The 24,513-nt window shown below is 45.3% G+C and overlaps 2 protein-coding genes and 1 non-coding gene across 20 annotated transcripts in view; 2 read left to right on the forward strand and 1 right to left on the reverse strand.

Annotated features, from left to right (window-relative positions):
* The window catches only part of NFAT5 (nuclear factor of activated T cells 5), a 155,857-nt gene extending 143,768 nt beyond the window's left edge, over positions 1–12,089 (forward strand). For all 11 annotated transcript variants that reach the window (XM_070062631.1, XM_070062634.1, XM_070062635.1 and 8 more), the window contains 3 exons: positions 232–2,737; positions 3,349–3,592; positions 4,334–12,089. In XM_070062631.1, the coding sequence (XP_069918732.1) occupies positions 232–2,737; positions 3,349–3,584 (2,742 nt within the window). In that variant the 3' untranslated portion in view covers positions 3,585–3,592; positions 4,334–12,089. The remainder of the gene's footprint in view (positions 1–231; positions 2,738–3,348; positions 3,593–4,333) is intronic.
* Positions 207–24,513, reverse strand: part of NQO1 (NAD(P)H quinone dehydrogenase 1) — a 33,389-nt gene continuing 9,082 nt past the window's right edge. Inside the window, exons 2-7 of one of the 8 annotated variants that reach the window (XR_011384057.1) lie at positions 21,925–22,089; positions 21,707–21,837; positions 20,152–20,265; positions 18,449–18,550; positions 17,123–17,651; positions 207–12,811 (exon numbers count right to left, since the gene is read on the reverse strand). Coding sequence is in view for 2 of the 8 variants with exons in the window: in XM_002711667.5 (XP_002711713.1) it covers positions 17,346–17,651; positions 18,449–18,550; positions 20,152–20,265; positions 21,707–21,837; positions 21,925–22,089 (818 nt within the window). In the remaining 6 variants the exon portion in view is untranslated. Of the gene's footprint in view, positions 12,812–14,586; positions 17,652–18,448; positions 18,551–20,151; positions 20,266–21,706; positions 21,838–21,924; positions 22,090–24,513 lie in introns of those variants that run through there. The other 7 variants (XR_011384055.1, XR_011384056.1, XR_011384060.1 and 4 more) reach the window with 7 other exon arrangements.
* Positions 16,460–16,595, forward strand: LOC127491426 (small nucleolar RNA SNORA21). Its single transcript, XR_007920086.1, has one exon. It is a non-coding gene; the product is annotated as a small nucleolar RNA SNORA21 (small nucleolar RNA).

The following is a 24,513-nucleotide window of genomic DNA, read 5'->3' on the forward strand; positions in this document are numbered from 1 at the left end:
TTCAAATAAATAAATAAATCTTATATCTATATATCCTGATGATAATCATATATCATGTTATATAGAATTATAGTCTTATACTTGTTTTCTAAATGATAATGTAGGATGGGAAATTCATCCTACATGTATTTTTAGAATAATAATAATTTCTGAAGTATCATGATTTTATTTAATGTTTTATAAATATATATATGCATACATAGATATTACTTGGAAATTTTTATTTTTTAGACGACAAAGACAGTTGGATCAACTCAGCAAACTTTAGAAAATATCTCTAATATAGCAGGAAATGGGTCATTTTCGTCTCCATCATCTTCCCACTTACCATCTGAGAATGAAAAGCAGCAGCAGATCCAGCCCAAGGCATACAACACAGAGACCCTGACAACTATCCAAACACAGGACATCTCACAGGCTGGTACTTTTCCAGCGGTTTCTGCCTCTAGTCAGCTGCCCAACAGTGAGGCTTTACTGCAGCAGGCCACACAGTTCCAGACAAGAGAAAGTCAGTCTAGAGAAGTATTACAGTCAGACGGCACAGTGGTCAATTTGTCACAGCTGACTGAGGCGTCCCAGCAACAGCAGCAGTCGCCACTACAAGAACAAGCACAGACTTTGCAGCAACAGATGTCATCAAATATTTTTCCATCACCAAATAGTGTGAGTCAGCTACAGAATACCATTCAGCAGTTACAAGCAGGAAGTTTTACAGGCAGTAGTGCTAATGGCAGCAGTGGAAGCGTTGACTTGGTCCAACAAGTTTTAGAGGCACAACAACAGTTATCTTCAGTTTTATTTTCTGCTCCAGATGGTAATGAGAATGTTCAAGAACAGCTTAGTGCAGACATTTTTCAACAAGTCAGTCAAATTCAGAACAGCGTAAGCCCTGGAATGTTTTCCTCAACGGAGCCAGCAGTCCATACCAGACCAGATAATTTAATACCTGGAAGAGCTGAAAGTGTTCATTCCCAGTCTGAAAACGCATTATCAAGTCAACAGCAGCAGCAACAGCAGCAGCAAGTGATGGAATCATCAGCTGCCATGGTGATGGAGATGCAACAGAGTATCTGCCAAGCAGCTGCCCAGATTCAGTCGGAGCTATTCCCTTCAACTGCGTCGGCAAATGGGAACCTCCAGCAGTCGCCAGTTTACCAGCAGCCCTCTCACATGATGAGTGCATTGTCTTCCAGTGAGGACATGCAAATGCAGTGTGAATTGTTTTCATCTCCTCCTGCAGTTTCTGGAAATGAAACTTCCACCACGACCACACAGCAGGTGGCAGCCCCTGGCACCTCCATGTTTCAGACATCAAGTTCAGGAGATGGCGAAGAACCTGGAGCACAAGCAAAACAAATTCAGAGCAGTGTCTTTCAGACCATGGTCCAAATGCAACACGGTGGGGACAATCCATCTCAAGTCAACCTTTTTTCATCTACAAAAAGTATAATGAGTGTTCAGAATAGTGGTGCCCAGCAACAAAGTAATGGTTTATTTCAGCAAAGTAACGAGATGATGTCACTTCAATCTGGGAACTTTTTGCAGCAGTCTTCTCATTCACAGGCTCCGCTTTTTCATCCTCAGAACCCTATTGCCGACCCTCAGAACCTCTCCCAGGAAACTCAAGGCTCTATTTTTCACAGTCCAAATCCCATTGTCCATAGTCAGACTTCTACAACTTCTTCTGAACCAATGCAGTCTTCAATGTTTCACTCTCAAAGTACCATCACTGTGTTACAGGGCTCTTCAGTTGCTCAGGACCAGCAGTCACCCAACATCTTTCTTTCCCAAGGTTCTATGAATAATCTTCAAACTAACGCAGTAGCCCAAGAAGAACAGATTTCCTTTTTTGCAGCACAGAACTCAATTTCTCCTCTTCAGTCAACCTCAAACACCGAACAGCAAGCTGCTTTCCAACAGCAGGCTCCAATAACACACATCCAGACCCCCATGCTTTCACAGGAACAGACACAACCTTCCCAGCAAGGTTTATTTCAGCCACAAGTATCTCTGGGCTCCCTTCCACCTAATCCAATGCCCCAAAACCAACAAGGAGCAATGTTCCAGTCGCAGCATTCAATGGTTGCCATGCAGAGTAACTCTCCATCCCAGGAGCAGCAGCAGCAGCAGCAGCAGCAGCAACAGCAGCAGCAGCCGCAGCAGCAGCCGCCGCCGAGCATGTTGTTCGGTAATCAGAACACTATGGCTGCAATGGCATCTCAGAAGCAGCCACCACCAAACATGATATTCAACCCAAACCAAAATCCAATGGCCAGCCAGGAACAACAGAACCAATCAATTTTTCACCAACAAAGTAACATGGCTCCAATGAACCAAGAACAGCAGCCAATGCAATTCCAAAATCAGCCCACAGTTTCCTCACTTCAGAACCCAGGTCCTAGCCAGTCTGAATCATCACAGACCCCTTTGTTCCACAGCTCTCCTCAGATTCAGCTGGTACAAGGGTCACCTAGTTCTCAAGAGCAGCAAGTAACACTCTTCTTGTCTCCTGCATCCATGTCTGCACTGCAGACCAGTATAAACCAACAGGACATGCAACAGTCTCCTCTTTATTCCTCTCAGAGCAACTTGCCTGGAATCCAAGGAGCCACATCTTCACCTCAGCCACAGGCTTCTTTATTTCACAACACTGCAGGAGGCACAATGAACCAACTCCAGAATTCTCCTGGTTCATCTCAGCAGACTTCAGGAATGTTCTTGTTTGGCATTCAAAATAGTAAGAAACTCTTTCTAATTTCTCATGACTTACTTGAAAAGTTCAGATTGTTATTATAGAAGGAAGCAAAATAAGGTGGTCTTACCATGGATTTTAGTTAGAACTGTACTGCTTATATACTGTGAGCTCTTGGACAAAGTATTTGACATTTATGGGACTGAATTTCCACATCTAAAATGTTGATAATTTTACATACTTGACAAAGATATTGGAAGGATTAGATATGCTAATGTATATAGATGGGTATGTGTTTGCCAGTTTAAGCTATAAATTTGAAAGAAAAATGAAGTAAAAATGACAAATATTATTTCAGCTAATTAAAGTAAGTAGTTTCTAAGGAGATTTATACCCATCTTTAATGTTTATGCAATAAAGAAGTTATATAAGATTTATGATGATACCTAAGCAGGCTGTATATTTATACTACTAACAGCAAACCTAAGATGAATTCCAGTATCATTCTATGAAAAGCTTTTCCTTGGATTGTCAGGTGCCTGACTTTTAGTAAAAAACTGGGTAAACACACTAATGAATTGCCCCCAGCAACTAATAAATAATCTTCCCATGAATCTTAACTAATCAGATAGCTTCTATTTTCAATGTCTCTGCAGACTGTAGTCAGCTTTTAACCTCTGGACCAGCTACATTGCCAGATCAGTTGATGGCCATAAGTCAGCCAGGCCAGCCACAAAATGAGGGCCAGTCACCTGTGACAACACTTCTTTCTCAGCAAATGCCAGAGAATTCTCCCCTGGCATCCTCTCTAAATACCAACCAGAACATCGAAAAGATTGATTTGCTTGTTTCATTGCAAAACCAAGGGAACAACTTGACTGGCTCCTTTTAACTGGATATGTAAGTATTACATTGTGGCTTCTTCTTGAAAATCATCAATAAATTTTCTCCTAAACAGACTGGAGTTAAGAAATAGCACTGCTTTGACTCTTTTATTTTATTTATTTATTTATTTTGAACAGGCAGAGTGGACAGTGAGAGAGAGAGAGAGAGAGAGAAAGGTCTTCCTTTGCCGTTGGTTCACCCTCCAATGGCCACTGCGGCCGGCGCTGCACTCCCGGGCCACAGCAGAGACCTTGCCTGGAAGAGGGGCAACCGGGACAGAATCCGGTGCCCCGACCGGGACTAGAACCTGGTGTGCCGGCGCCGCAAGGCAGAGGATTAGCCTAGTGAGCCGCGGCACCAGCCCTTGACTCTTTTATTTTAAACTATTGCTTGCTCACAAGTTGGTAATTTTTGCTCTGAATAAGTTACTATTAATGATAACCTATGATGATATTCTTAATATTTGGGCATTCCTCTGGCTCTAAACTTCTTTGCCTTGGAATGACAGAAATCTGAAGAATGTACAAAGTGTTTCCTTTGTGCTATACATGAGAGATGGTTGTGCCTCATTTTGCCTTTCTTTAAGAAATGACTTTGAGTCAGAAAAGTCTGCTTATGATAAAAAGTAAAAATGATAGTTTGACTTATAGTACTGAATAATATACTTTGGGCTTATTTAAGGTGACAGGCACTTTGTAAATGATTTCCCTCCCTAGTAAGTTATAGTAAACTTTTTCTTTTCTTTTTTTTTTTTAGAGATTTCATGAAGAAAATCCTGATTCCACGATGTCCTGAGATCTTGTGTTTCCACGAGGATCATTGAACTGTTATTTTAAAAACAAAATTAGAAAAACTGTATTTGAGTAAATGGATAGATTTTACTCTGCAAAAGAGCACACCTTTGCTGCCTGTTGCAGTGACTAGCCACCAATGTTATGTATTCCTAATAACAGTGATGACTGAGAAACTATTTGAGTTGCCAGCTGACAGAATTAACTGTTAATATTTTCCTTGGCATAATTTCTTTAAAAGTACAGTGTAAGTTCAAGGCTGGACCAACCAACCACACTCAGTTATTATTGCTATTAGAAAATAGTATTTGTCATGTTTACTTTTGTTCCTGGTTATTTTCTTTCTTGCATTATTTAGTTAAGTAATGGCTTTTGAAAAAGTAAAGTTCAATAATAACTAAGGCTGTGATGTTTTTCAATATAAAAAGCACAGCTAGTGGCCAAAATGAAAAAGGGGGTACCATTCTGATGAATAAGCTGTACTAAAAACTCTATATGGATAAAAGGACTTAATTTAACACAAAGACAGATGACATACAAAACTGGAAACAGCTGGAATGCTATTGATATTATTTTTCAGAGAGTTGTTAGTTCTCTGTGTATCTACTACTAAGAGGTCTAGCCATAACTGTGCATAGAAAAATAATTATCTTTCTCTATAGAAATGAAGGGGATAATATATGGTAAATTATGTTCCTGTATCCTCCTACAGTAGTGTAAACTGACAGAGTAATTTGAGTCTGTTTTCTTCCCCAGTCTTGGGCTGGTATTCCCTTTTTATATGCATCTAAATTATTTCCCACCTCTTTTTCACTTATGTTAGGCAAGTATTAATATTCTACTGGCTTTATGACCCTGTAGCAACTGAAAGGAAAAGGCTACTTTGATTGAGGGTGACCTCAGTCCTGCAGCACAGGGCAAGGAGCACTCTTCTAGGAATTATGGGGAGTTGATTCCTGAGAAACAATGCACTATTTTCCCATGAACGGTGCTGTTCTGAAGTCTTCAAATTTTTCCCTGTGATAAAAAATGACATTAATTTCAATTTTAAAAAAGGCAAGCTGAAATTTCTTGAAACATCTCTTTTCCCTGAGCTGCAGTGAGTGTGATTCACTTGTCACCTCAGTGCTTTACAGTTTGAAGTGGTCACTTACCTGATGGTTCCCACAGCCTTAGGCTTTCCAGGGTCATATCACTGACTTAAAATGAAAAATCCACTCCCGTTACATCTGTAAAGAGCAAAATAACACACTCCAGAACTTGCAGTTGTAGCATTAGTTATACAGTTTTGGGTGTTGCTACCCACGGGATGCCTGCTTGTCACTCTCACCTGTGTCTGGACCTGTGCTTACGTTCCATTTTCCTTTTGGCATGTGGAAAGCTGTCAGTGCAGTGTAAGGCCAACGTATGTGTGTGGCTTCTATGTGTTGATGTAATGTTTTGGTATCCTTGTCTGTCTCATTTATTTTTTTAGTGCAGTAAACAAAAATAGCCTGTTAATTGTGAATGAAGGCTACTTTTCTGTTTAGTTTCTATTTTTTCCTACCCTGTGCATTTAAGCTGAATTGTGTTGAATTGTGTGGTGTTGGTTTTGTTTATACAGCCAGATTTTTCCCCTTTTGTGTGATGGTCTTCCTTTGTTCTTTGAATGTGCTTGTCTTCTAATTTGTTTTCTTCTCTTCTAATATATTCTTCCCTCCATCCCAACCCTTTCTTTCTTTCTCTCTCTGATTGAGAGGCATTGAATTACGTTTTCAGTAGTACAGGCTTCTTGCCGATATGAAGGGAACTTATCAGAAAGAGACCTACTATGGGTCATTTAATTTTGAATACAGTTTTCAATCGTTCAAGTTTTGGATGGTTTATATCTAATGTGTGTTTCATTTTTTTGGAAAGCTATATTTTGTATTTAGGAAATGGTATACTATTTTGCTATTTGTACTGAGTGAGTACATTGGCATAAATATAGAAATTTATATATATACATATATATAAACTATTCTTTTTTTGCCACACATTTTTGTGGTAAATTTGTGAGTTTGTCTGATGTTCTACCACAACGTGGCGTCTGATAACAGTGAGGGGGGGTTTGTTATGTCTTTATTGAGTATTTAAGTAACTTTTGAAACAAATGACCTGTTCATCTGTGGCCGTTCCATCAGGTAGTTCCTGGATGTCATTAGTGGGCTAAAGGCAGCTTGCTGTGTTGCTGGGTCTTCCACTCAGCAAACTAAAGAATAACGAAACCTATCAAGGCAGTTGTGTCAAGTGGTATTTCACAAGAATGAGCCATTCAGTCTTTGCTCACTATATATTTAATATTTTATTATTGTTCTTATTGTTCTTATTAATTGGCTTTCTGTATTCTATGCCTTTTATTTATAAGGACACTAAAAAATGTTTGTAATTTTAATAACATTTCTCCATCTTGTAAGATTCAGAGCTACTTTATAAATTCTCTGACCCAAAAATATTTTCCTCAATATATCTTCTCTCCCCTGGCCCCTATTGGGGAAAATTATAGTTCAGGTTATGAAAAGGATCAGCCACACAATCCAGTACTTCAGCTTTCAGATGTAAAACACTAACCCTAAGGGGTTGACTGTAATACCAGAGAAAGCAAACCAAGCAGGTATTTTTAAAAGCAGGAATAAAAAGCTACATTTACTTCTGAATTTTTTTCTGAGATTACATAAGAGACTCAAGAAGTCTGTTCATTCACCAAGTTCCAATTAGAATGTTTGTTGCTACCGCACTATGGGAGGAAGTGGTGGCAAGAAGGCTGGCTTGTGTGCTGATTTGTGTTCTGTGGTTTAGCAAGAGATTTATCAGTCTAAAATGTGGATTGGCAATGCCAAGTCACTGGGACCAATTTTTTGTTTTATAATATCTAAGTGTAGAACAGAACATATACCTGAACTATAGTGATTCAATTGGATGGAGGCAGAAAACCCAATTTTTATTCTCATAAATTTTGTGGTTATTTATACAAGGGCTGTGCTATACTACCATATTCTTATTCAAAATGATTTTTTTTACATTGTTAAATGATTCTTACCCCTAAAGGTCAATGTTAAGTACAACATTCTGAATACATGATTTGGTTACAAAGAGTATTTGTCTTATTGAAGAGTTAGCTCAGTGGTTGATACTTGTGCTAATGCAATTTCCCAGTTATTGTTACAAGTTATAGCTACATATGGGAGAGACTGTGCATCAACAAAGGCCTTGGAAACAATTTCTATTAAATTTATTTATGGCAGAAGGACCTAAATAAACTGTGAACCACATTTTGTTTCTTTATATTACATTCGATTCTTCTTGCTTTCAACAATTCACATAAATCCTTGGAGCTTATCTGTGTGTGTGTGTGCGTGTTACTCCTTTTGTCATTCCATTATATACTCCACATCTACATAGGAGGAAGATAATTAGAAAGTATAGTTTGCTTCTGAGCTTATCATCTTTGTGATCAGAGTCTCATGTTGTTACTAAGCTAACATGAATCTGTTTTACTCATTCTCCCTAGACAGGTTTTTAAAGGGCTTCATTTATTATAGAAATATTAGTAAGGGATTTTCCTTCCATGCTTCCCTTCCTCCCTACTTCCCTCTTTCCCTTCTTTCCTTCTTTTCATGCATTCTTCCATCTTTCCATCCCTCCTTGCTTTTTTGGGGGAATAATATCATATGTGCTATACTTCAGAATTTCATTATAGTGTATTTCTTGCCCCTCAGAACCTTAGCTACTCTACCTAGAAAAAATAATATCCAAGGAAATGGGAAGAAGCTCTCTGTGCCCCTCCAGAAGTAAAATAAAATTCCTTTTGACCTTTTAAGCCATTATAAATAGTATTATTTTGGAAAAGTGGAATCTGTTAGTTTCATCATCAAATAAGGAAGGACCAGAATAAAATGATTTGATAATTAAAGTCTCAAATTCAACCTGGTTATAAATATTTACTAGAGGTAACCTAAAAGTTTTTTACTTTTCCATTGAAAATTTCTGTTCTGATGTCTGTTTCTTAATAGATTTTTAAAACTGACATTTACGTGAGATTGATTAGCTTTACTCACATCCTGACCACAGGTTTCATCCCTAACCATGTCAGCCATCTTGCATCTGAATGCTTCTGATTATATGGAAGGGTTCAATGTCAGTGAACACGGGAGACCATGCAGGTCAACAGATGGAACAGAAAATGAACTCAAGCATATATATATCTTAGTGTGTGGATTAGTACAATCTCATAACATATTAAGAAGAGGTTTTTCTATTCTGCCTGTTTGTGTCACTACAGGTAAATTGTAGAGATCTTCATAATAGAGTAAATATCAGCATTATATTTATGAAGTTTGTGAATTGTCCTAGTGCTTTGATTATTTCTTTAATCCCTATTTATTTTCATGCCATTCTAGCCTCATTTATTAATAAAACTCTGACTGTACTCCACTTTTTCAGGAAATTTTTTAAATTAATATTTTAAATATAGATTGTTTTTGGGAAAAGTGCCTTTTTACTATGATAGTACCCCCTTATAATTTCATTTTTCACTGTTATTAAAAACATAAGCAGCTCATTTTAACAGATCTCAGCCATCACTTTTTCCATTTGAACATTCTTTTTTCCGCTTAGCCATTCTTTTTTCCATTTCTTGGTCACCATAGAATACTTCATAAATTCCTTTATCTTCAGAATAACAGAAAAGAAGCACTGCCAGACGTTCCTCTGGAGGCAGGTAAGTGAGAGGGTACAGAATTAGACTTTCTATATGTTTATCCTTCCTCTCAGCCAGCTAATAATAGGTCTAATTTGGATACTAAGGAATATTTTATTGTCTGTGAGACTCCTTGCACACAATGGTTGTAGTTAAATTTCTGGAAGGAGGTGTTTAAAGGATCTTTTTTGGTATAAAGTAAAATTAAATGGATTAAAAGAAATTACTATAACATAGTTTAGATGAGGCCTGGTAGTGTCAAATTTTTTAACCAAAAGGATCTTGCCTATCAGAGCCTCAGTTGATTGCCTAGCTAGGAAAATAGCATCAGAGGAAATGAGGTTATGTCGGAGTCTCTCCAGACCTAAGTTGACCAGATACAGTGAGACTGAGTAGGCTTCTCTTGTTTTTGCTCCTTTTGCTTCTACTCTGGCTCCTTACCACATGGTGGCGCTTGGAGAGAGGTCGGGGTAGTAGTACCTTGGGGAGAGAGCTGCTTTAGTCACGCAAGTATTTCTGTGATTGTTGGTGACACTGAAGACTGCACATCTTATGCCACATTCTTAATACCATATTGATATTATGCACTTTAATCATTCCAGAGAAACTGAGAATGCAGTATAGTGATGACCTTCTTAATGACTACATCTTAATTAACCATTCAGAATACTGTGTCTCTTTATTTTAGGTAGCTGATTTGGTATGAACGTTATGTGGCTATTTCTTAAAGGACTAAATAGTAGGAGTTAAGCCTTTGAATGCAGTTGAACAAGGAAAATTATTACATTTTGACAGATAATCTTAGAAACATTGAAATAGTCGATGTACTAATGTATATGTTTGAGAGTTCATTAAAACCAGCTCTCTTCCTATATATTTTGTGTCAGGTCTATAAGAACATTATGTAATTTTCTGTGTATGAGTTTGTGTAAGCTAGTGTTTCTGAAAATGCAGTCCTCAGCCCATCAGCTAGCATCAGCATCATCTGGGAACTAGTTAGAAATGCACATTCTTGGGCCCTATCCCCGACATTCTGAGTCAGGAACTCTGGAGTGGGGCCCAGCAGTCTGGTTTAGCAAGCCCTCCAGGTGACACTGATGCACACTAAATCTGAGAACCACCAATATGCACTCATCTAGTGGGAACTGGAAAGTCTCTCTTCCCACTGATACACATGCACACACTATTCACTACATAGGCTCAGCTTTCAGCTATCTTTAACCATTTATTAGCAGTTACAATTTAGTATCAGTGTTGCCTAAGAAGGAGATATACAATTAATCTAGTTATTGATAACTCAGCGTTGTTTGGCATTTTTCTGCCATTTAACTAAAAAGTTTACATTAACTGATTAAGTATATATGTGCAATGTTCTATATTTCTTTTAATTATTGTAACATTTAATTAGCGAATATAATTGATGGGTGCTAATGTTCCCTGTCATCCCTAAAATGGGCATATTGTGGGCTCTACAATACAAGCTTTCTTTTCATTGCCTCTTACTTTGCCAGCAGACCACAGTTTTGCTCTGCCTGGACCAATTCTCAGAACGAAATTGTCATTCCTTGTATTTATATGTGTATCTGAGATAGTTAGCAAGATGGCTGGCCAGGTTGACACGACACCTTCTTTTCTTTTTTTAAGAGGTAAAACTTCTTTAAAAGTAGCTTGTTTTTATAAGAACTGAGGCAGTAGAGATGTATCTGTCCTTAGGGCTTATGCTTTAGACTTGAGTTATTTACTAAAATAAATATTAGGTAAGATAATATATAATTTGGGCATTTTTCCTGGTACATAGATAACCACAAAATAAAGACTTACTCATTCGCTTTTACCTCCTTGTGTAAACTGGTACCTCCCTAACTGTTCTAATCTTCCTCCTAATGTTTATACATCATCAGTTAACTCATGAAAGAAAAAGACACTTTTCAGAATAAAAATAAATGTATAGTCACTTTGTTAAAATCACCACTGTCATCTTTCCTTAATCCTGGCAGTGGAAATATACGTGGCTTACTCTGCAAACTTCACAAACTTTGGTGCTGGCAGATACACAGGCAAACTGTTGAGAGATACTCTGATTACATTCCTCCTCCTTCCTTAATCCCTCTCCCTTTCCCTCATTCACTGCATAATATATTCCTATACTCAAAGCATTCTGCCATAATTCTATTTGACTCCAACTTGGAATACCTCCTTTAAGAATTCCACGAGTAACCAGACCGTCCCTGCTTGCTCACTCGTGTGTTCACGTGCACTCTCGTATCCATCCCTCCCCCGTCTCTGTCTCTGTCTGTCTCTCTCCAGAAGTCATTTGCCTGGTTTAAAATATTTTTTAGGATTGCTTATTATTATTTTAGCTAATAAACCTCAGGACAACACACAGACACACACACAGGATGCCAGACATTTTTGAGAATGGGTTTGGAATCAGATTTTTTGTCTATTAAAGAACTATCCTGCACTGAAGTGATTGTGACCGTAGTAGTTACAGACTGATTCCAGTCTACTTGAGCTCACTTTTGATCTAATGAATGTATCTGCTCACCTTGTTCCCTTACTTCTTCGATAAGCTCCAAGTAGCTGCCGCTTTGACACTTGCAAGTTTCACTCACTTGTTTCACTTAGACTTCTAAGTATACTACAGATATTTCATTAAACAGTTTTCAAGTGGTTTAGCTATCATTCTGCCAATTTAAAATTTTTATTTAATTTTATTTGAGCACACTGATCAACCACTGACCTGCCTTCTTCCATTGTCCTGCGATGACGAAAAGGTTACATTTGTGTGTCTGTGGCTTTCATAGTTGGGATTTCAGAGCACTGATGCCAGGTATTTTCAGTTTGTTCTCTGGGGGAATTTCATTTGCATCTATGTTTTTAGCTATCTGTGATAACTTGTTAAATATTAAAAAGATATTTTGCTTCTATTGGAACATTTGTATACTCGCAACTATATTTCTGTAAACAGCTGCAGTCAAAAATAAAACATTGAAAGTTTTCATTTTGCGTGGGTAGTTGTCTTTTTTCCTCAAACCCTGTGAATAAATGCATGTGCATGCATATTAGTTTTGAGCAACACGATTATGAGGCTGAAATTATAAAATCATTAGGAAATAAACATGAAATACAAAAAATTTTGAAGTCATTTCATACCTACTAATTTGCCTGGCAGAACACAAATGACTCAGTGTGACACAATTTGTTTTACTGTTTTACTTAGTTTAAATGTTCTTTGTTTAACATATACACATGGAGATGCTTTTGATGAAAAATCTCCCAATCTCTTTTGATGGTTACCCCACATATATAAATGTGTAGCAGAGTACATAACCACTAGTGGCTCTCAGAGCAATTTTAGGGGTTATATAGGTAAACATACTACACATTTTCAAACATGTATTTTAGTGAAACTAGAAAAAAATGTGTTCCCCTACCAGACCATGTAGGGGAAGTGAGTCATATTAAAGTATAATATTAAATAGATACTAATAGAGAATGTATCACTATGTGCATAAAACTAAAGCTTAAGAGATATGACAGGGCTGGTACTGTGACATAGTGGGTAAAGCTGCTGCCAGTAGTGCCAGCATCCCATATGGGTGCCAGTTTGAGTCCTGGCTGCTCCACTTCCTATCCAGCTCTCTGCTATGGCTTGGGAGAGCAGTATAAGATGGCCCAAGTCCTTGGGCCTCTGCACCTGCGTGGAAGACCTGAAAGAAGCTCCTGGCTCCTGGCTTCAGATTGGTGCAGCTCTGGCCATTGCAGCCATTTGCAACCAGAGGACAGACCACCTCTCTTCCTCTCCGCCCCCGGCCTCTCTGTAATTCTGCCTTTCAAATAAATAAATCTTTAAAAAAAAAAAAAAAAAAAGAGATGGTGTTACTTTTTATTTACTTGAAAGACAGAGTGTGGGCAAGGCTAGGCAAAAGCCGGGAGCCAGAAACTCAACCCAGGTCTACCATGTGGGTGGCAATGACCGAACTACTTGGGCTATCACCTGCTTCCTCCCAGGGTTCACATTAGCAGAAAACTGGAACCAGAAGCAGAGCCAGGACTCGAACCCAGACACTCTGATGAGGGATGTGAGTGTCCCAAGTGGTGTGTTAGCTGCTATGCAGAGCACTCATCTTGAGATGCTGGTTTCGATAGGATGCTTATACTTTATCAGATAGAGACTATTGACTAAGAAACAGTGGCAATTTTTGACATCCCATGCATACCCCTAAATGAATAGTCACTTAAAATACCATACATAAGGGGGCTTCAAAAAGTTCACGGAGGGGCCAGCGTGACCTAGCTGGGAAACTGCCTCCAGTGCCAGCAACCCATATGGGTGCCAGTTGGAGTCCCGGCTGCTCCACTTCTGATCCAGCTCCCTGCTAATGTGCCTGGGAAAAGCAGCAGGAGATGGCGCAAGTGCTTGTGGAAGACACTGAAGAAGCTCCTGGCTCCAGGCTTTGGCCTGCCTAGCCTGGACCACTGAAGCCATCTGGGGGATGAATCAGCAGATGGAAGCTCATCTCTAATCTGGACTTTCAGATAAGTAAGTTAGCTTGTCTCTTATCACATTTACATTAAAATCTAAGTGCTATGAGGGCAGGTACTTGGCTTTCTTCATTGTATTCCCAGTCCAACTTCCAGGCCCAGTGATTGGATAAATCAGGGCATACGTATTGTCCTGAGGGCATTTACATTTACGTTTTTCTTGATTTTTTTAAAAGATTTATTTATTTATTTATTTGAAAGTCAGAGTTACACAGAGAAAGGAGAGAGAGAGAGAGAGGGAGAGAAAGGTCTTCCATCCGATGGTTCACTCCCCAATTGGCCGCAACTGCCAGAACTGCACCGATCAGGAGCCAGGAGCTTCTTCAATAATAGCAGAGAGCTGGATGGGAAGAGGAGCAGCCGAGACTTGAACCGGCGCCCATATGAGATGCCGGCGCTTCAGGCCAGGGCATTAACCCGCTGTGCCACAGCGCCGGCCCCACATTTTTCTTGATTTCTATACTGCTCTATTCTCTGGCTCTCAAATTTGCAAGGCAAAGACAGAGATGTCCCATCTTCTGATTTACTCCCCCAAATGCCCAAGCCAGGAGCCAGGAACTCAATCCAGGTTTCCTATGTGGGTGGCAGGCATGTTGAACCATTACTGCCGCCTCCCATGGACCTACAGGAAGCTGGAGGTCCAAGTGTAGCAAGACTCAAACCAAGGCACTTCAGTGTAGGATGTGGGTAACCCAAGTGGCATCCTATGCAGTGCACCAACTGCCCACCCCTTTCCTGGCTCTATTTTAAGTTTGTGGGAGGATCTGAATAGGTTGTCCCATTACCATTCAGTGTAAAGCAGCCCTGTTGAGCAAGTTCTCGAACCATATACCTGTGGGTCTGTGGCCTGTAATTTAATACTTAATTCTCTGATCCCATCTTCCAGCAGATTCTGCTTTTGCCCGAATGCTGATGTCACTAGTGTCACTGATACCAATGAGCATGGTCCTATATTTATTTAGATTTTGTTTATTTAATTTGAAACTTTCAGAAATTTATACAAAATCACCATGAAGAAGACAACAAAAACATTTTCAGACCGGAACACCCAGCCATCTGCTACCGTGGATATTGTTTAGAGAAGAGAGCCAGTGCCAGCCAGCAGCCAGCATCTGTGAATGAGGTTCTCCTGTGAGCTGTTTGCGGTTTGCAGGAACCTTGCTTAGCAACATTTCTCTTACTTTTTTGCATGCATGCACCACAAGAGGGCAGTCTTACATTCTATTTGGATTATTAGACCAACAGTGTGAAAAGAGGTACTTCAAGAATTTAAACAAAAATCAGAATGCTATGACAAAATTGTTCAAAGTTACTAAAACTCGGCTGGCACCATGGCTCACTAGGCTAATCCTCCGCCTGTGGTGCCGGCACCCTGGGTTCTAGTCCTGGTTGGGGCGCCGGATCCTGTCCTGGTTGCCCCTCTTCCAGTCCAGCTCTCTGCTGTGGCCCGGGAAGGCAGTGGAAGATGGCCCAAGTGCTTGGGCCCTGCACCCGCATGGGAGACCAGGAGGAAGCACCTGGCTCCTGGCTTTGGATCGGCGCAGCACGCTGGCCGTAGCAGCCACTTGGGGGGTGAACCAACGGAAGGAAGACCTTTCTCTCGTCTCTCTCTCTCTCTCTCTCACTGTCTAACTCTGCCTGTCAAAAAAAAAATTTAAAAAAAAATTTTTTTAAAGTTACTAAAACTCTGGGCTTAGAATTTCATCCTAAAATTCTGAGGCCAAAATACAGCCTTCAAAGCAAAGTCGTCAGTTTAGCAATAATACAGAAAACAGCCTTTCAGAAGTTTGTATAGCTCACAAATAAGGTTAGTTTAGGGGGAAAACTTTAAATATTTAAGGTTGCTTTTCCTGAATTCATGTAGCACTTGTAGGGTGTAGATATGTTGGCTTACTCCGGCAATTAGAAAATTGAGGGGTGGGCATTGTGACTCAGTGGGTTAAGCCGCCACTTGTGATGCCCACATCCCATTTTGGAGTGCCTGGCTCATGTCCCAGCTACTCCGCACTTCTGATACAGCTTCCTGCTAACGTGCCTGGGAGGAAGCAGATGATGGCGCTAGTACTTGGGTTCTTGCAACCCACATGGGAGATCCAGGTGGAGTTCCTGGCTCTTGGCTTCAGCTTGACCTGCCTCCGCTGTTGTAGGCATTTGCTAAGTGACCTAGCAGAAAGATGATTCCCTCTCTCAATGCCTTTCAAATAAATAAAATAAATGAATCTCTTATTTAAAAAGATTGAAGTGAGGTAAAGAGATCGTAGTTATTCATTTCAGGGGATCTGTGTGAGCTCTATACAAACAAGGCAAGCTGAAGTTAGAGTAATCCTCATATCAGGAATATTAGTCACTGGGTAGTAATTGAAACAAATATGTTTCACAAACAAGCATTAGATTACTAACGACCAAACAAGTCCCTTAGGTCTGATGGATTCCGTCATTTCTTTGAGCAATTCCCTTCTGCCATAAACCACAGAGAGGTAATTAAAATAGGTCATCGGAGAATTGGATGCTCTCTAGCCAGAGTTAGTCCTAAAAATTTAGCCCTAAAAACAAAGAATCCAGGGCAACTCCTATTGGAGTACTACCCGGGTTCAATTCCTGGCGCAGCTTCCTGCCAGCATGGGTGCCAGAAGGCAGCGGGAGAGGACTGCTCAAGGGGTTGGGCTCCTCCTCCCGAGTGAGAGACTTGGATTGATTTCCAGCATGGACTGCAGCCCAGCCCAGTCCTGGCTGATGTAGGCATCTGGGCAGTGACCCAGCGGATAGGCGATCTCACATTCTGCCTCTCAGATAAAGTTTAATTTTTAAAAAATTAAACTTATGTCCCCCCTTTTAAAAGCACTCAGTGGGCCTTTGCTAATGACCCATCGAGCCGTCCAGAATTGGCAGAGCCAAAAGCACCGCTTTCGGGTGAAGCGGCAGCATGTTGTGCTGTTTTGCTTCAATCGGTGGTGTGACAAGATGTTCCACTGTTGGGGACAAACCACGGGGGCTGGGAGCAGAGCTGGAGAGACTTGGAAGCATTTGGGAAATGTTAACACTGGTGGAGCTGCCTACCTTGTTAAAAAAGGAAGTTTTGCTTGTATCTTAACATAGAAAAAAAATTAAACTTATGGATGACCCTAAAGAATACCTTCTAGCGTCCTTCATGCCTTTCCCTGACATATGTCCTAAAATGGCCTCTTGAGCCTAATCAGATTTTGTTTCTATGTCATGACAACAACCTAATCATGTTTCATTTAGCAATAAAATTAAAGTGCTGCAAAATGTGAATAGAGGATGTTACTTCTCCTAGTCATTTTTGTTAAAGATTTATTTATTTGAAAGATTTATTTATTTGAAAGACAGTTACATAGAGAGGTAGAGAGAGAGGTCTCCCTCTACTGGTTCACTCCCCAAATGGTTGCAGAGGCCGGAGCTAAGCCAATCCGAAGCCAGGAGCCAGGAGCTTCCTCTGGGCCCCCCACGTAGGTGCAAGGGCCCAAGCACTTGGGTCGTCATCCACTGCTTTCCCAGGCCATAGCAGAGGGCTGGAACTGAAGTGGAGCAGCCGGGACTCACACCAGTGTCCACATGGGATGCTGGCACTTCAGGCCAGAGCTTTAACCTGCTGTGCCAGCACCAGCCCCTGCTACTCATTTCTCATGGGATAAGAAAACCCCAATCAGAAGCACTGAAGCAAGTAGGGAGGCCTGATCAAATCTTAGAGATCTTATTTTCTGGCTTTGATCTGGTTGTCAGTTGGGATGGATTTGCCCAAGTGATGGCCCACAGAGAGGCCAACTGCCTTGTTTTTCTGCTCATCTTGCACCTCTTTTTTCATTAAGAACCCTGCCTGGACGTTTAGGTCAAAAAGGCTGCTTGGAGGAAAATACAGAGGAGTCTCATCCCAAATACTCTCCAGGCGCTCCTTCCATCGCTGCAGGATCTGGATCCGGGCGTCCTCTGGAGTGTGCCCGATGCTGTATGTGAGCTGAGGTTCCAGGACTTGGAATCCACAGAAGTGCAGAATGCCACTCTGGGGAGACACAAAGCGCAGGGGTAAGTCACAGAATCAACCCCACGTCGCTGGGCTTGCGGACAAGCAACAGGAGTTCAAGGGCGGGGCTTCCCAACAAGACTCCAGTGAGGCAGCCTCGGCTCTCTGGGGGTCAGCTCACGGCTGTGTCCTCTCTCCTCCTGCCCTCTCTACCTGGCTGTTGCCTGTTTGAGTCTATTCAGCTGGGCGCTTCTGCAACTGAGAAAACCTTGAATCTGTGCCAGCCTGGATTCTCTGCCAAAAGCGCCCAGGGAGGGCCTCGTGCCAAGGCTCACAGATGCGCATTTCGCTGCCTCTCCGCTCCTTAACAAGTCCTCAGAAATGATGCTTCCCGCCAGCCTCTTCCTTCCTTCAGAAAGATTATCTTGAGCGCCCACCAGAAAGCCCACCCCAGACTGCAGTTTTATGCGTCTCTACCAACTGGCTGGATTCGACCACTGTTTCTGAAGTTGTCTTGGGTCCTAAGAGAACCCGTGAGACCGTCTTGGCCAGTTGGAGAAGGCCTGGAAGACTGGAGAGTGACGTCAGGCCAGCGTCCAGAGAAGCAGGGCCTGAGGCTGCACAGAGCGAGGCTCACCTGCGGGAGCCCTTGCCCACGTGCGCCCATGTGTGTAGGCTGTAACGGCGGGGGCCTGGGGAGACAGACAGGCAGCCCCCTGTGGCTCTGCCTCGTGACCCTGCCTCCATCAGCACCCTCACTGTGGTGTTCGGGCCGCTGTCTGGAGACTTGAGACCCCACAGAAAGCCCAGTTAATGAACTCTGCTGAACCGCGTACCTGAATTGGCCAGAGAATGATATTCATGTCCCCGTGGATACCCTGGAGAGAGTACATGGAGCCGCTGCCTCCCATGGTGATGGAAAGCAGAGCCTTCTTCTTCTACAAAGGAAATACCAGCGTCATTCACGGCACTCGCGTCTCCCGGGGACAGGGCGCTAACGGGACAGCCCACGGAGGGCAGCGCACCAGGCCTCCGGATCTGCTGCTTCCCTTCCCGCTGGAGCCCCCTGAGCTGCACAGGAAGAGCCTGCACAAGCAGCAGCCCACGTGGTCCACAGACAGGAGCCCGGGCACGCCAAGGCTGCCACACTCCCGCTCAGGCCAGTCAGTCACGGCTGGCGCAGTAACCAACAGCAGTGCGGCTGCCGGCTGCTGAGCTGGATTAGCTGTGTGCGGTGTGTTTCCGCCTTTCCCCACTGCTTCTGGACATGGCTGAGGGTAAGACCTGCATAAGAGGGGCGCTGGCCTGTGGCGCCCCCTGTCTAAGCTCCAGATGGAGTAGTCCCCGCTGTGCTGAGTCCCGCTAACGGACCTAGCAAGTGCCAGAGTCCTTACCACCTAGATGGAGCTCCTGGCTCCTGGGCCAGTCCAGCCCCGGCCGCGGCAGCCATCTGGGGAGTGAACCAGCGGGATGGAAATTTCTTTCTCTCTCTGTCTTCCTTTTTCTCTGTCACTCTGCCTTTCACATAAATAAAATAAATCTTTTAAAAATAAAATAAGAGGTCAGCCGGTGCCGCGGCTCACTAGGCTAATCCTCCACCTGCGGCACTGACACACCGGGTTCTAGTCCTGGTCGGGGCGCCGGATTCTGTCCTGGTTGCCCCTCTTCCAGGCCAGCTCTCTGCTGTGGCTCGGGAGTGCAGTGGAGGATGGCCCAAGTGCTTGGGCCCTGCACCTGCATGGGAGACCAGGAGAAGCCTTCGGATCAGCGCAGCGCGCCGGCCGCGGTGGCCATTGGAGGGTGAACCAACGGCAAAGGAAGACCTTTCTCTCTGTCTCTCTCACTGTCCACTCTGTCAAGAAAATAAAAAATAAATAAAATAAAATAAGAGGTCTGAAAAGCTTTCATGTACAATATTTAGGGCTCAAAAAAAACCCAAAGATTTTCTTTTAATATGGAAAATTTCAAACACACACAAAGAGGAGAAAGTAGTGCAATGACACATCCGTCAGCCAGCTCCACCTCTCAGTGTTCTGCCACTCTCGTATTCGTAAACATTCCACTTGAAAGGCAGACACAGATATCATCCTCTGCTGCACTTCCCCCACACCCTCAGCAGTTAGGTCTGGGCCAGGTAGCCCAGAACTCAATCTGGGTCTCCCACAGGTGGCAGAAACCCAAGGAGTTGGGCCATCACCTGCTGCCTCCCGGGGTGTGCATTAGCAGGAAGCTGGATTGGAAGCAGAGGAGCTGGGACTCGAACCAGGCACTCCGAGATGCGACGTGGGCATCCCATGGAGCAACTTTAGCCACCGCGCCACACTGCCTGCCGTTCTAATTTTATCTATCCCCTCTCCCTGCTTGTTGTTCCTGGGGTACTTCAGACCAAATGCCAATCATGTCATCCAAAAACCTTGATCATGCCTCTCTCTCAAAGGACCCAGAGCCTCGCCTTTAGTACCTATTCATGCTCAAAGCTGTGCCCCGAACAGAATCTACCCAGAACCCACCCCTGGAGAACACGGCGTCGTCCACCTACCCGGAAGGGCCCCTTGTCATACATGGAGGCGTACGTGTAGGCGAACTCCCCGATGAGCACTCGCTCGTACCAGCCCTTCAGAATGGCAGGGACTCCAAACCACTGCAGCGGGAACTGTGGCACAGAGACAGCACGGAGGTCAGATCCGGGGCGCCCAGCTCAGACGGCGGAGCAGGGTGCTGGGCTGCTGCCCATGACGTCACGGCAGGGGAGCTCCCTTCTCCGGGCCTTTGTCCAGCCCTTTAGGAGGAACGAACTCACTGAAGAGGAAACGGTCTGACTTGCATTTACAGTGGACAGAACTCAGAAGCACAAGCAGGTGGCTTCGCGGGACTGCACATTTCTTTTTTTAAACTTATTTGACAGGCAGAGTTAGACAGTGAGAGAGAGAGATGGAGAGAAAGGTCTTCCTTCCATTGGTTCACCCCCAAATGGCCGCTACAGCCGGCGCACTGCGGCCGGCGCACTGCACCGATCCAAAGGCAGGAGCCAGGTGCTTCTCCTGGTCTCCCATGGGGTGCAGGGCCCAAGCACTTGGGCCATCCTCCACTGCCTTCACAGGCCACAGCAGAGAGCTGGACTGGAAGAGCAGCAACTGGGACTAGAACCTGGGGTGCCGGCGCCGCAGGCGGAGTATTAGCCTAGTGAGCTGCGGCGCCGGCCAACATTTTATTTTCATGTGGAAAGACGATCACGGTGCAATGACTTTGCCAGGATGAGCCTTTTCCTGCCACCTGCTAGGAAGCTGTCAGAGTACACAGAGTCTGCAGTGCCTCCACTGCCCTTGCGTGCGGCGCGGCTTAGCCGTGTACCACCTGCACAGCTGTACTGACAGGGAAGCAAGCGTGTACATCAGACAGCGGCCACGTGTGAAGAACACCAAGGTCCTTTCCCACTTTGAAACGCACTGATTCTGGCAAGAGGACAGAGCTGCTGCTGCCATGGCTACACCAGGGTAAGAAGCTGTTGAAAATGGGGATCCAGCAGGCGTCCCGTGGGGCACCACAGGCCGGGGGCGAGGAGGCAGAATAGAGGACTTTAAGGACAGGTCGCTCTGCAGCTGAAGGAACAGCCTGTAGCCCCTCGTCGCGGACCTCCAGGGTCATGACAGTCCCTGGTCGGTGGAGCTGGCGACAGCAAAGGCGCTGCCTGCAGCCCAGCACGGGGAGGCAGGACGCTGACGAGCACACAGAGTTCCACAGCGGGAGGACGAGGGCCGTGGTCCCACAGCCCGGAAGCCAGCGTCCCCGGCTTCGCCCCACCAGCTCTGCACACACCCTGAGCATCCAGCAGGAGCCCCCGCTGGACAGGGAGGTCAGGCACCTGGGGGAAGAGCTCGAGACCTCCACGTGCTCCTTTGCAGGTGTTCTTGTGCACGCGAGGAGCAACACACCTGCAAACCTGCGGGATCCCGCGCCTTGACGCCACCGGCCCTGTTTGCAGACGGTGGTGGGGAGTGACTTTCCCAGGAGGCCAGGGCTCATCCGTTGACAGGGCGAGCCTACGGAGAACTCGCTGTCCCCGACACCCCGTCTGCTGTCCCGTCCTCCCCTACCTGAAATATCACCAGGTCTGCGGCCTCCAGCTTCTTCTGCTCGGCCACGATGTCCGGGCTCAGCCGGCCTTCCTTGTAAGCCAGAGTGGACTCGGCAGGGTACTGGAAGTTCTCGGGGTCCTTCAGCTTGCCTGCACACAGGGGAAAGAGAGGCTGAGGCCCAGGCACCCGCGGGCAAGGACGGCCCCCAAGAAGTGCAGGGGAGGCAGGGCTCGCACCTGTGATGTCCTTCCTGGAAAGGACGGGGTTGAAGTTCATGGCGTACAGGTCCGACTCGGCCACCCCCCAGCCTGTCCTCTTCAAGGCCTCCACGGCGGCCTCCTTCATGGCATAGTTGAAGGACGTCCTCTCGGCATGGGCCAGGACGATCAGTGCTTTCCTGACTGTGGACAGACACAGGCACATGGACCAAGGCCATTACCTGCCGAGTGGCCCGTATCCAAAACGCTTGGAGCCAGAAGTGTTTTGGATTTCAGAGGGTTTATTTATTTATATATACATATATACATATATATATATATTTGAAAGGCAGAGTGACAGAGAGGCAGAGGCAGAGAGAGAGAGGTCTTCCTTCCACAGGTTCACTCCCCAATTGGCTGCAACAGCTGGAGCTGCACCGATCCAAAGCCAGGAGCTAGGAGCTTCCTCCAGGGTCTCCCATGCAGCTGCAGGGGCCCAAGGTCTTGGGCCATCTTCTACTGCTTTCCCAGGCCATAGCAGAGAACTGGATTGGAAGGGGAGCAACCAGGTCTTGAACCGGCGGCCATATGGGATGCCGGCGCTGCAGGTGGCAGCTTTACCCACAGCACTGGCCTAATGAATAAATCTTTTTAAACGCTGTTCAAGGCACATTCAGCTTTGCTCCATCGTTGCAGTTTGGGGGAGTGTGCCCTACAGAGTAAAGGCATCAGGATACGGGCGCAAGGATTGCATCCCACACCACTCTTGATTGGCATAAGTGAGATGGTTGTTTATGGGGACCATTTTAATCAATTGTGGCTACATCCACAGGACAGGATAATAAGCCATTAGCAAGAAACCCAGGAGGGTCTCCTCGACACATTATTAACAAGACGCAAGCGCAAGCGTAGGTCAATCTATTTTTATTTAAAAGGAAGGGAGGGATGTGCATACGCCTGTATGTAGACTGGCATGAGGGGCCACCACAGGAGAGGGGACAAGCGCGGTGGGGGGGGGCTCTCTCTGGGCTGCCCAAGTGGATGCGGAGGCCAGGCCCGGAGCTTCACTGCGCAGCCACAGCACGGGCCGTGGTCTTCTCCCAGCACCGGGACCACCTGTGCTGGGCACGTCCCTGTGGCAGCTCAGGTGTTGCCAAGGTATTTACTGTCAGGAGGAGGGGCCCTGGCAAGGCCATGAGGCCATGAGCCTCGCTCCTCACTAACGTGCTCAAGGCGCCCCCAGCGGCGGCTGCATTAGGTGTGCGCCGGCTCACCGTCCCACCTGCCTCTCTGCAGAGCGGAACCCCTGGGAGCCTTGACCCGGAGCTGCCCACTCTCCAGAGCTGTGACGGATAAACTGCCGTCCTTAACAAACGGCCTCAATGTGGGTGCTCTGAGACACCGCTCGGTGGGGCTGGGACACGCGGGGTCCCACCCCGATGCGGGAGAACCCGGAGGCGCCCGAGAGCTAAGCAGTGCCCACACGGTGAGTAGGCAGCTGGGGTAACTCCGACCCAAATGCAAGCCACAGTGCGCAGCTGTGTGGGGAAGGGCCGGAGAAGGGGGATGACCCAGCCACTGCTCCTGGGACGTCCTGCCCTGGGAGGGAGGCTACCTGGACGGCTCGGTCCTGTTGGAAGAGCTCCAGGTAACTAAGATTTGTGCAAGCGGCCGCGTGGGCCCCGGGCCCCTCCTGCTTGCATCCCTGGCCCCCCTGGTGCAGGGGCCCCAGGCTCAGGCCAAGTGCAGGTTTGACAGGCTTGGGCCCCGGTCCCAGCCTCTTTGAGAGTCAGTGGCGTTTGTACTGGCTGATGCCCGAAATGCCACTGAAGTGACTTCTGCGCTGTGGCAGGCTGGGAAAGGGGGAGGCTGGCTTCACCAAACTCACACCCTGCTTCCTCTCAGTGCATCCACGCCGGGGGCTGAAGTCCTGGTGGCTCCGTTGCCAATGACCTTTGCGTTGCTCTCAGTGTCTGAGGGACTCCTGCTCTGTCGCCTTCCTTCTGTGGACTTCTCATCAGTGTTACAGGGATTTCCTGACTCGGTAAACAAGGAAACCAGCTGGGCTGGACCTCCACAGCTTGCTCTTTTTTTTTTTTTTTTTTCTTTCTTAAGATTAATTTATTTTATTTGAAAGGCAGAGTTAGAGAGAGAGGACAGAGGCCTTCCTTCCACTGGTTCACTCCCCAAATGGCCGCAATGGCCTGAGCTGACTCAGGAAGAGGTAGCACAGGCCGGAGCCCCCTGGGACCCAGCTGTTGCTTCTCGCACCTGCACGCTTCACCCCTGCAGAGCTGGGGGAGCTTTCCAGGCGGGACTGCTCTCTGCTCCTGCTTTGCCCACAGCCTGATGGTTTCCCTCCCCTGGGCACCCCTGGGCTCCCTCCAGATCCCGAGAGCACCAATCTAAGGTCAGTGAGCTAGTTGTGCCACAAGTCAGCAGGCTGAGCCCAGCCTCCATCCACTCCTGGGGAGCCTGTGACCCTGCTCACAGCCTCCCACACCCCTGGGAGGGGCAGTTCTCTGAAAGCTGCAGAAACGGAGCTGTAGAACGGACTTTGAGATCAGAGCGATCGCCCTGCTATTGCTGGTAGCGTGAAGACACTGAACACCTGCTTCCTAAGGTTGT

The sequence above is a fragment of the Oryctolagus cuniculus genome, chromosome 18, assembly GCF_964237555.1.
Source record: "Oryctolagus cuniculus chromosome 18, mOryCun1.1, whole genome shotgun sequence".
Classification (NCBI taxonomy): domain Eukaryota; kingdom Metazoa; phylum Chordata; class Mammalia; order Lagomorpha; family Leporidae; genus Oryctolagus; species Oryctolagus cuniculus.